Source organism: Netta rufina, assembly GCF_964035555.1.
Source record: "Netta rufina genome assembly, chromosome: 21".
Taxonomy (NCBI): domain Eukaryota; kingdom Metazoa; phylum Chordata; class Aves; order Anseriformes; family Anatidae; genus Netta; species Netta rufina.
Genome location: NC_140145.1, coordinates 10,931,948 through 10,944,192, shown reverse-complemented (window position 1 = coordinate 10,944,192; position 12,245 = coordinate 10,931,948). Strand labels below are relative to the sequence as shown.

Sequence of the window (12,245 nt, the reverse complement as noted above, 5' to 3'; positions counted from 1 at the left end):
CAAATGTGTTGTTAAAATGAAGAAAAGGAAATGGAAAAAAGAAATCCCCCCCACCAACAAAACCTCAACGCCAGGCTCGGCGCTGCATCGCCTTTGTTAGCCCCGGATAGAATTATGCATCATGAATAAAAACTGCTGTCAGCATGCATTGGTTTCAAAACATTAGAGCATATGGTATGTGATTATCTGTATTGTCAAATGCAATAAAGTGAATTTGGATATAATAAAAAATGTAATATTTTAGAAATTTGGTAATAAACTGTGGAAGAATTGACAGGCAGAGAGTATTTGACGCCCGTAGGCAGGCGGATGAAATTGGCAGGCAGCGGGCAGTGGCTGCAGTGTTGGTGGGGAGCCCGGCCTGGGCAGCGGCACCGGGGCAGCCGTGGCCTCGCAGCCCTTCTACTGCCCTCCCCACGGCTCCCTTCTGTACTGGAAAACAGTTTTTTGGTTGTTTTTTGGCTGGGTTTGTTGGAGGCCCTGAGTGCTGCAGAGGAACAGGCGCGAGCGTTCACTTGAAGCACGAGGTTGGCGTTCTGGCGGTAGGCAGATTAATTGGATTTTGCAAGTATTTGGGGTTTTCTTCTTTGATAGCAAGAAGAAATCCATTAGTTTATATCACGCTTCCCCTGCCCGGCTGCGCTCCCATCATTTTTGTACGCCACCAGCTTGTGAGAGAGCTGGAAAATCCTTACCTGGAACGAAAGGAGCAGTGAGGAGCTGTGATGAGCAGGAGTGGGTCTGCTCCAGGACGCTGCGGAGGAGCTGGGTTTACATACAGGCAAAAAAGCAAACGCTGCCTGGGATCGCTTCTTCCTTCAGCAGCTCCTGTTCCATCCCAGTGCGTTAATTCTCAAGCCTGAGTTAATTCTCAGCCCAGCCGTCGAGGCGCGGTGTCTCCAGCACAGAGAAGCTGAATTGGGAGCAAACTCTGGGGCCTCCTGTGCAGGAAATTCAGATGCAAAAAGTACAGCCATAAGTGTATCACACGTACATGCAATTTTTCTTAGGTCACCGTTAATGCTTCTAAATGATCTGTGAATGCATTAATGGTTTCTGTTAATTAACAATATGATAAAGCTGGCATTTAGTAAGTTGCTGTGTAGTGTGCGTTTTAGTCATTATGTACTCAGCACTTCGGTTTGATTTCAGAATGTTAATAGAATAAAATTTTAATGAAGATTTGTTGTTATGAAAAATTTATTACGAGAAGTTCAGGTACTGCTTGCATTAGCACGGTCTGTAAGGGAAGGGGGGTTCCCTGCCTGCAGCCACCGCCAGCCCGGGTCCCCCCTGCTCCCCCCTGCCACCCCCCATCTCCTGCTGCCCTGCTCAGGTGCTGTGGGTCAGAGCAGGGCGCTGGGGCGCGGGACAAACCCCTCTGTCTGCCCTTCTTCCTTCCTTCTTTCAGGGACGATCGCTGCCAAAATCGTGTGGGTGGATTTTTGCCTGCTCAAACAGGCAGGCTGCTACGTTGTGCAGTGGCTTCTCCTTCTAAGATGCCCTCTTTTTTTTTTTTTTTCTTTCCCTTTTTTCCTTTTTTTTTTTTTTTTTTTTTTGAACGATGCTCCCTTTGCAAATGCCACGCAGCCGTGGGAGGACAGCGAGGAACCTGAGCGCCGCAGCTTCCCAGAACAAAAGCCGAGGAGTCTCTTGCTGGTGCCCTTTATCCAGCTGCGCGGCTGACCTCAGCTCTTCGCTCTCCTGCCGCGCCGGTATTGAAACGCTAGCACCTTGCGAGGAGGTTTTGATCTGAGGCGGTTGTCTGCTGATTTAATTTTGAGAATTTACTCCCATGTCATGGAGTATATATTGACACTTTAAGCAGCAGTAATACCTGCCTGTGTCTGCCGGGGGAACCTGGCTATTTCCTGCGCCCGCCCCGAGACGCGCAGCGGCAGCGGCTGGGTGTGCAGGCTGCTCATCTGCCTTGATGAGCGTCATTCACAGAAGCACTGCCAGAGAGCACACTTCACGGTGAATTGAGGCTGATGCCGCGGCCCTGGATGGCAGGCGGGAACCTTCTCTTTCCCCTCCTGGCTCCTGGCACATCCCTGCCCTGTGCAGCCCCGGGATGCTGGGGCGAGGCCTCCTTGTTCTGCGGGGAGCGGGATGCCTCCGCGCGGTGCCTCGGGTCTGGTGGTGGCTCCCTGGAGAGCAGGAGGTGAAAGGAGAGAGGTGTGCTATGGCTGTGCTCTGCGGACATGGGCACTTGCTTGCTGGGAAGCAGAAACCCCCTTTTTGTGTGCACAGTGCAGGAGGCAGGACGAGGAAAACCACAAATGAGAACTGACAGCTCTCATCTCCGACAGCTCCGAGCTGTGACGAGCTGAGCTGCAGCATGGCAGCTGGAGGCGTCCTGGAAGGGACTGGGAAGGGGAGGTGAAGCTACGTGGGACCTGGAGCACGAGGAAGGGTCCAGGGACACAAAGCAGGAAGGTGGCAAAGTCGGGGCTGAGTTTTGGGAGTCCTCACGGCTGGGTTCAGGCTCTGGGAGCAGAGGGGCGGCTGTCCCTGGAGGGCTCCGTTCCAGGCTGCGAATTTCCTTCTAGACAGCACAAAGCTGGAACCATCCCCGCTTCCCTGTCGGAGCAATTAAAACGTCCTGGCCTCTCTGCTCACTTTGCTCTGCCTGGCTGTAAACACGGGCTCTGGTGGCAGTGATTAGCAGCCCAGCTTCCCCGGCCCCCTGTCCCCTCCCGTGCAGGTTCGTTATTATTATGAGGCGGGCTGGCAGCCGGGTGCGAGATAGCTTACTAAGTAACTTTTTCCCTTCTGATTACAAGGGATGTGTGAATAAAGCAGAACTGTATTGATTCACACCAATCTATGCATCGACTGTGTGGGAGCCACTTGCAATTCCCAGCAGCACCAGAAAGCTTTGCAACGGGGAGAAATATGACCAGGCAAGTTGAGAAAATAAATTAAACTAGTGTCAACTTTTCTTGTTTCTTCCCTCATTATTAATGGATGGAATGGGGCTCGTTTATCAAGAGGAGGAAAAATTAATTGACATGGGCTTTAATATTATTATGCCTGGCTTGTCTGGTCACATTTCCTTTTTTTTTTTTTTTTTTTTTCTTTTTGAAAAGCATTTTATTACAGTTTACGGGACCAGCTGCCAAAACTATTGGTATAAACAAGAAAGCAGGTGCATAAATAATGCCTCAGCAGGCCCGGACGCTTCTGTGCTTCGAAGCTTAAGTCACTTAAACGTGGGGAGAAAAGGAGAGGCATAAAGGAATCAAACGAGAAGATCAGGTACTGAGGCCCAGCACAAAGGGGGAACGCAGCCTGAACTAACATCTCCTCATTATAGGGCTGAGCTTCTGCGGGGCTGTTGGGGGATCCGCGTCCCTCAGCACAGCCGCTGCGAGCCCTGGGGCCGGGGCCGTGCTGTGCTCACGCCGTGCCGGGGGCCTGCAGGAGGACGTGGCCGCGGCAGCGTCCTGCGGGCGTCGGAGGAGCCGGGTCCCGCGGTAATGAGCGCCAGCAGGCGGCTGCCAGGTTATTCTTGCCTAGCAGCGGGAGCAAGGTTTAAGCATCGCTTATGGGTATGATGTGAACCATGTAAATCTCTTCCCTTCTCCTCTCCTTGCTCTTGTCTACTTCCCTTGGTTTGGCGGATTATTGTGTAGGCACAAAAGAGCCTTGGTGATTACTTATTTCCCAGAACCCTTTAAGGAGCTATCTCAGACTTTGGCATGCTATAAATATAGTAAGAGGCAGTCCCAGCTGCAAAGACCGCGCAGTCTAACAAGACAATACAGACCCAACTCGGGTGAAAGGGAGCCCTGCAGATGCAGATGAGATGAAGTGACCTGCTCCGCATTGTGGGGTGACCCTGAGACAGCCTGGGAATTGGAACAGGCTCCTCCGGCTCTCTGCAGTGTGTTCGTCCACCAGAGCACTGCTCTGTGGCTGAGGAGTCTCTTTGTGAAGCAGAGGTGTCTGTGCACCTCTTCTCTTCGCCCTGCATAGCCTCGGGGAAAGGTGCTGGGCTGGCAGGCAGTGATAGAGCTTGGGTTGGGTTGGGTTGGGTTGGGTTGGGTTGGGTTGAGTGGCTGCTGGGGGTGGCAGCCCCCAGACCAGGGCAGGGCAGGCTGTTGAGGCCGGGGTCTCATTCCCTCTGTCACAGCCTCTGGGGCCAAGCCCAGCATTAGGCTGAGTTTAACCTTTTTGGTGCAGGATGCGGTCACCTTGTTTTGCTCGCTTTAACGTACGTGCAGGCTTGAAAGAGCAAGACCTTTCACAGGGTAAGCTGCTTTCGCGCAATTCTGCTGCCGAGTGACGTCCTCGGGATGTACAAACGCAGCTGTAATATATGTTGCTGTACACCAGATAAAAGCCTGGCCGTGGAAAAGCTGCTGCCAACTAGCAAGAGACAGTAGATATATTTCATAGCAATGGTGTCGTCATCTCAGCTATATTTTACTGAGGTTGACATAAAACTTCTCAAGTGACGACAAAGGTGTGAAATATAGTTGATTCGAGTGTGAAAAAAACAAAATGCAGAACATAGGAGCACTGACATTTGGTATCTTCAGTACTGCTTCTTAATATTATTTATGGCTCCTACTGATTTTTTTTAAGTTGCTTTAATCTTTTTATGGTTTCAGTCACTTTCTCTGAGCAGCGTTTCTCTCATTTCTGGAGTGCTGTGGCAGGCAGTGCTGCAGCAGGGCTTCTCTGCCACCCACCCACAGACCTGGGCATTTTCCTGGGCTGAACAAGGCTCTGGACCAAAGGGGGCTTTTTGCTGGAGTGAAGGCACGCTGGGGACGTGTCCCATGCCGTTGGGCACGAACCCTCTGGGCTGGCGTTGGCAGGCGTGTTGGAAATGTTTGCAGGGGAGCAGGGCTGTGTGGATGCTCGCGACTGTCTCGCTTTGCACTAGGACATATTCCCCAGGTTTTGCCCTCCCCTGTGCACCACGCACTTGTACCCGTTGCCCTGTGACAATGAGCAGCTGGGCAGCCCCCTCCGTGCCCAGCTTCGCTTCCATGGGCAGCAGGAGCCCTGCGCGCAGGCAGGATCCGGCCCGCGCCTGTCATCACCCAGTAACCAGCATTTGGATGGAGTGAAATGACTCCTTTTTTTTGAGCAGATGCTAAAGGAGGGTTTTTTCACCTGAAGGTCATGAATACATGTCTCAGCTTCCTTTAGTGCTCACTCTTGGCTTGGTGCCTCTCATGTGGGGGCATCGGTTTGCCTCGTATTTTATTTTTTTTCCCCCCTCTTCTTTGTCTTTTCTTTTACAGAAAAGATTATTCAAATGAATATTCAGTTTTATTCATTTGAATAAAAAAAACAAACCGTTTGACTCTGTTAAATGCTTATCTCTTAAATAGAGCTTGTTAGCTTCCAATAATAGCTTCATTCAGAAGGATGCAGTATAATTTCATTTTAAAATGTGTGCTCCTTGACAACCGGAATCCTATTTATGTCACCATTTTAAACAGCCTTCTTTGTTTTGTGTTAATCTTTTTCATACACTTTCCAAGGACCATTTTTTGTTGACTCCTAGTACCTCTCATAAGAAATAATTGTCTATTTAGTCCAGGAAGGTTTCTAAGAGTTTTGGTAATTTAAAAATGAGCGTGTATTCATTACGCTAACTAATAAGGCATGCATACAGTAATATTTTTTATACGTGCAATTACTGAAAGTTGTAATCTAATATTTAAAAAGTGAAACAAAGAAGGACCCACTACCAGGCACTTTTATGAAGTTTTTAGCTCTGGGGTATACAGTCTCTTGGGGGTTGCCCGTTTAAGGAGCAGTAGGATCTCCTGAACAGTGTCCTGTGGATTTAAGGGCCTGTGTATGTGCAGATTAAAATCCTCTGGTTACTTCCCCGTCCAGCAAGCGCAGGGATTGCACAGCCACACCGCGGCACTGGGAGGTGATCAGTGTTTTTCACTACTCATGTGCTTGTCTAGAGAGGAACGAACGAAAATAACCCCGGGTTTCCTTACAGACCCTCTCCAGGCTGTTTTTTTTCTTGCCTGTGTGAAGTGGCATAGGTGTTTAAAACCCTGCAAATGAGTGTTGGCACCTATGGACACTTATTTTATTCTTGTTATCAATTCTGTAAGTAAAGAAAGCTGAGAGGCTGTCTGATTTAATCAGAGAACTAATTTCTTGATAAACCTGTGTTTAAGCCATATGGGGTGGGATGAGGATGGGAAACTTCTGTCCTGGTCCGAGCGCGCAATGCCCGCAGTGGGCTTTTAGTGGTGCTCTGCATATTAGTGCTAATCTCCTCTAAATTCCCCTTCCCGGCTCCATTCTGGCAGCAGGACTTGACAGAAGACGAAGGAGAAATCCTCAACTGCAGGATTCGCTAATGAGTTACTAATGAGGAAGATGCTTCTGGTGCTGAGGCTGCTAACGACGTGCGGCCCGGCTGGGTGCTCGCTGTGCTGGGCAGAGCTGGATGTGGCTGTGCCACCCACAGCTACTGGGCTGCCCAGGGTGCTGTGCTTAGCCAGTTAACCACAAAAAGTCAGTTCTAACTGCAGGTCTGTTTCAGGTGGATTTAAACGGAGTAACTGGGAAGGCAAATAAAAGCCCTAGGTCAAGTAAAACACTTGGAGCTGCTACACGCAGCACAAAGCAAAGTGGCGCAGAGCTCTGAGAGCTGGGTTGCACCATCAGACAACGTGGTACAGCTCGGGGGAGAGCGACAAACCATTTCTAGTGGGCTTTTCCCCCAAGGAGAGGGTCCAGAGACTTGGCCTCATGGCTTAACATGGGGCCAGGAGCACGCCCCGTGGTGCTGCACAGCGGCATGGGTTTGGGATGAGGGGCTGTCGCTGTGCTCCCGAGCAGCTGAGGCTGGGGCTGGTGGCACAAGGCGGCCCACCTCGATGGTGGGGACAGGCACAAGGTCTGGGGTCGCCCCTGCCCTGTGCCGTGGTGTGACAGGGGTGGCACCCGGCTCCGCTGGTGCACGCGGGGCCAGCACCGCTCCCAGGACAGGTCGGGGGGTGAAGCTCATTGTGTTGGTACACTTGTAAGGTTTCGTTAGGTTAATCACTGGTGATGTTTATTCATCAAGCCATTGCCAGAAATGTAGCGCATTAGATTTTCTCTTAGCTTGATATTTTTTTAGAAAAATAAATGAGCGGGGAGAATTAATGCGTAGAGCCGTGGTGGGCTGCCAGATTCCTCCGTGCAGCCGCGTGGAGCCAGCAGAGCAAACCGTGTACAGCTACAGGCGGGCAGCAGGCATCAAACAACCCTAAACCAGCCCAAATCCGCGGCTCCTTTGAAGCAGCAGCGCAGCGGAGAGGAGTGATTAGATCAGAGGCCTCAAACGTAGCGGCTTCTGAGCGGCCTCAGGATGTCCTGATGAGGCAGTAGAGGAAGTCATTCAGGAAGAAGGGGACAAATGAGCACCTCCGGCGCCCGGCCGGCCCGAGCACAGAGCTCTGCCACGTGCCTGTGCGACCGTCAGTGCTGGCTTCATCGCCGGGGCAGCGAGGGGTAACTGAGGAATCATCTCCTGTCCTCACGGGGCTTTATTTTTTTTGGTCATGTAATGAGTCAGCCCTAATGGAGAAGTCCCGTGGAATTAAACGGGAGATAAAATCAATATGGTTCCATAGACATGTAATTGGGTTTTGTAGAGGTTGCTCTTAAAAACCATAAGGTGTAAAAGAAAATACAGCCTTATTGTAGTTTCTGAGCCATCTTGTAACCAGGGTGTAACTATCCATTAAATTCTTCAGGATGGATCAAAAAATCCATAAGGAGGTTTTAATTCTCCATTAAGTCCCATGGAAGAGCTGTAACAGAACCGTATTAATTCTCTCTGAGATGATGCTCCTTCCCTCCATTAGTCTGTAATGAGCTGGGCAACAGCCCTGTAGAAAGCAGGTATATTTACACATGTGTATGTCTGTGAAAGTTTCCCGAAATCCAAAGGGCCAGGTAATGCTTCATTAGAACAAAAGCTGTTTGACTTCACTGACGTTTTCCTTTCCTCCTCCCCTTTTTATTCCTTTATCGAACAGGATTTGGGTTCGTTACTTTTGAAAATGAAGACGTGGTGGAGAAAGTCTGTGAAATTCACTTCCACGAAATCAATAATAAAATGGTAAGTGCTCTTTCTGACGCGCGGGTGGGTGCCAGCGAGGTCTCCCCAGCGGTCACCGACGTGCCCGGAGCCGCTCGCGGTGTCCCCGGCGTGCGGCGCTGCGGGGTCGGGGTGCGGAGCCTTGCTCTGGTGCTGTGGCTGCCGTGGCTCTGCCATCGAGTGCTGGTGTTCCCCAGCCAGGCCCTTCGTGAAGTTTCTCCTAAACAACATCGAGTCCCAGGTTGCGGGTTGCCCTGTCAGTAAAGCCACTGAGCCAGATGAAAAAGGGCGTTTGTATTTCAATTGATGCAAAAACTTTGATATTTTCGGCTAAAATATTCTTTTTCCCTTTGTCAAAACATCCTTTGCTTCTCAAATGTGTATTCAGATACGCATTGTATATTGGTCTGATATGTGTTCACAGACTTTAAATTCAATAATAGAGCTTTTAGTGTAGATAAGATCAAAGCAATCTCCTTGGCATATGCTGGAGGCCTGATTCAATATTTGACTTGCTAATTTTTCCCAGGGCACTGAAATAATATTCTTCATATTGTTCCTGACTGCAATATGCATCGGAAATAAAAGTAACAGCCCCTTTGGCAACCATGGTGGTAAGGTATTGAGGCAGGGCCGGGGCAGCCCGCCATGCCCTATGCCAGCCCCGTGCTCCGGCCCCAGTACGTGCCATGGGCTTTGCTTCCAGCCTGGCCTCTCACTGCTCTCCCCACGTCTCTCCTTTGGGAGTTTCCTCCTGCCACTGGTGCTGCATCACGTGAGACAACTGTGGGCTGTGGGGGAGGTTTCATTCCTGTCTAGTCACTAAATGCTGATTAATCTGCCTTAAAACAAAACAAGAAGTAACACCAAACGCCCCCACCCCAGCCCAGGAATAACAGACCCAGCCACAAATTAGAAACACTTTAAATGTAAATCTAAAGACTTTGAATGTAAATTTAAAGACTTGTCACGTGGGAAGGCAGAACTACAGCGCTGTGTTGGGTGCCTGTAGCGGAAAGCTCCATGGATGTAGTTCCTTCACACAAGAGATTTCCCTCCGGAGCAGGACTCAGCCTTCACCTGGTACAAACCAGCACAGCCCAGGTCACCTGGTGAGGTGCTGGGAGGCAGAGCAGCGGCGTGACGCCGAGCCCCAGCCCCAAGGAGCACAGAGCAGGGCACAGCACAGCGCTGGATGCTCCTGTGGGGAGGGGGAGCCGTGTGTGCGGGCTCCCAGACAGGTCCCTGCAGGAGCACGGCACGTGCAGCTTCCAGCTGGAACCCTGTGCCTGCAGGATGGGTACCTGGAGGCACGAGTGAGCGGGAAGTCCAGGGCTGCTTCCCTTCCTTTGCCACAAATCTCAGGTTGGGCTTTGCTGGGTTGTTAAAATCCTGCGCTGCTTGCTGCTGGCATGCCCTGCTGGGGCAGAGCTGGGAGAGCTGCTGGAGGGATTCTTCTCCGCTGAGAGGCCGCGTGGTAAGGGAACAGCAGTGCCAGCAGCCTGCAGGATGGGACAGGGCAAAAACACTCGAGGAACATCACAAGGAGCAGAAGAAGCAGTGTAGGCTGTTGGCGTTTTGTTGTCGTGGATAATTAAAGCGCGCTCTTCGCGGCACTCTGCGCCTGCTTGGTGCGTGATGCAGGTGCCGCGACACTTTGAGCATGCTCTCCTTGTCACTTCTTCCACAGCACTAATTTTAAAAGCGGCCCACGAGGGAGGAGATGAGACATGATCCTGTCTTGGGACTGACTCATCGTGTTGCTGATGTGTCTGCAGATTAATTACCAAGCCCGGGCAGGAGCGGGAGAGCCCCGTGCACGCATGTGTGACAGCGAGCTGCTGCAGATGGCCGGCGCTGACACACGGACTAAGGCTGGGCATGGACGCACCTCCCGCAGCCCCCTCGGGGACTGATCACTCCTACTTTGTTTTTAACATGTCCCCCTGAGTGCTGTGCTGCACGGGGAGCAGGTGCTGGCCGTCCTGGTCCCAAGGTGCACGGGCACCGCGTGGGCTCCTTGCACCGCGCTCGCTGTCATTGCCCCCGAGCAGGGGCAGTGGGCGGCCGCTGTTCCCGAGCCCATTTGCAGCCTCCCTCCCCGGGCAGGCTATTTTTAGCCCTCCCATTCTGCTTCTGTTGCCATCCGTAAAGCTTAGAATGTCAAGTGTAATATTAAACGAGCAGTGTGCAAGTGAAAAGAAAATGCCAGCGAGGTGTTTAATAAATGAAACCTGGAATTTACGTGGGAGGCCACGGATTCTCTCCAAACGCCGAGGGAAGGGGGGCAGAACAAGTGCAACCAAAGCAAAACGTCCCCAGAATATTGTTCTTCTCACACAAGCAGGCTGCTTGGCCCCAAAAAATGTTTTTTACGAGGGTGCAAAAGTAGCCGGAAAAGAAATGTGATGGAGTCATTGATTTTCTTGCAGTTCGGCTGCGATGAAGCTGTTCACACCCTAGGTACAGGGTGACACATGCGGGGAGCTGGGCTGCCCCCGCTGCTCTGCAGGTCACCACCTCCAGTCAGCTGCTGGAAACTGCCTCGCATTGCCAGGCACCTGTAGCTTTCCTTCTCCTGCCCGCGGTGGATTCAGTGGGCTGGTTTGTTCACGGTTTGGTTTTGGTGTACCCGAGGCACCCCCCTCCTGGAGAGGCCGAGCCGTGCCCCACGTGCAGGAGGCAGGGAGCAGGACCCTGCTGCCATGCAGCTGAAGGACGCTGCTGGCCGCCTGCAGCCTGGGTGCATTCCTCTGATGTCAGTCCTGGATGTGCCTGTGAGTGATACAGCTGGTGAGGTGGTGGCGCTGCCCTTGTCACGGTCCCCTGGCGTGGCCAGGTTCAGCAGCCTGCGCAGGACAGCGGGGAGCTGCCCGGTGCTGGGGGCTACCGGGGGCTTTGAGGGACAAGAAAATCACAAGAAACTTCAGAGTGCACTTCGCCAGCATCTCCTGCAGCCTGAGGATGTGCCAAGCAACTTCTGAGCCCAGTGTCCCTGTCCCACCTTGGTCAGTGACGTAAAGCTGTTTTTAAATACGCTTTAAAACCTTTCTTGTGTTTCTGGTGTAGCGCTACCTTTGCAGCATTGTTGGTGAACACAGGTTGCCGTCAGAGGAGCAATAGTTTGCCTTGCCATGGCGTGAGTGGCAGGGGGTCCCTGAGGTAACCCGATCTCAACCAACTGTGAAGTGCACTTTGCTGGCAAGACAAAGTTGCCTTGTCTTTGGGCGGTAAAATAGATTTTTTTGTGCATTGTGAATATGGGAGCACTCTGCTTTCCTCAAAATAGCTCTGGTTTCCCTGGAAAGCTGTTAGCCATATTTTTCTGAAACATCCTGGTGCTGCGGGCTGACAGCCTGTTCTGTTGCTCTGGGTATAAGAGGCTTTTCACTCCCCATCCCAGCCGTCCTGCATTCTGGTGGCTTTGACTGCTTGTGTTCACCCAGGAGCACCCCAGTGTAATGTTAATTCTCCAAACTAGACTAAACAAAAATAGCAAATTTTATTTTCCCTGTCCCTTTTTTTTTTTTTCCAATTTAGAGTTAAAACTTTCTTTGTTAGGCTGCTGAAACTACAGCACATCTCTCGTGCAGGGGAGGTGGAAGAAAATCTGGCAATGATTAAGGGAGTGCAGAAACGCTGAGCTGGAAGCGTAGGATCCAGGTTTATGCACAACGTGCCCGCATCAGGCAGGCTCCTGGGGGCGATGTGGAAGGAGCTGAGCCTCCTTCCCATCGGGTGCTCTGCCCATGTAGAAGCCTAACTGTGGGTCCCTCTAGGGCATCCTGCCCCGTGGTCCCTGGGGTTTTGCCCCGTGGTCACCATTGCCATGGGTGGTGACAGCCGGCCCTGTCCCCAGCAGCCTGTCCCCTCACCTCCTGCTTCACTGTCCCCATTTGCCAGTGAGAGTAAAATCCCCCCAGGCGTGCAGCCGGGCTGGGGCTCACGGCTCTGCACCCGCACATCAGACAGCCCGGAGAGGAGACGTCTCTGCTGGAAAAGGGCAAATCTTTCTGCCCTCTGTATGGGGCATATTTGTTTACAAGGCTTAGGAATTATTTCTTTTTCCTACTGGCGGCTTTTTCTTTTCCTTTAAATCCAAGTTAAAACTTCTTTGCAGCTCACTACCATTCCCTTTGTATCCTCGTGTGCTGTGAAAATC

At 51.6% G+C, this 12,245-nt stretch overlaps 1 protein-coding gene across 10 annotated transcripts in view; it reads left to right on the top strand.

Annotated features, from left to right (window-relative positions):
• The window catches only part of MSI2 (musashi RNA binding protein 2), a 224,535-nt gene that overhangs the window by 163,068 nt on the left and 49,222 nt on the right, over positions 1-12,245 (top strand). For all 10 annotated transcript variants that reach the window (XR_014619051.1, XM_084299764.1, XM_084299765.1 and 7 more), the window contains exon 8: positions 8,022-8,104. Coding sequence is in view for 9 of the 10 variants with exons in the window: in XM_084299764.1 (XP_084155890.1) it covers positions 8,022-8,104 (83 nt within the window). In the remaining variant the exon portion in view is untranslated. The remainder of the gene's footprint in view (positions 1-8,021; positions 8,105-12,245) is intronic.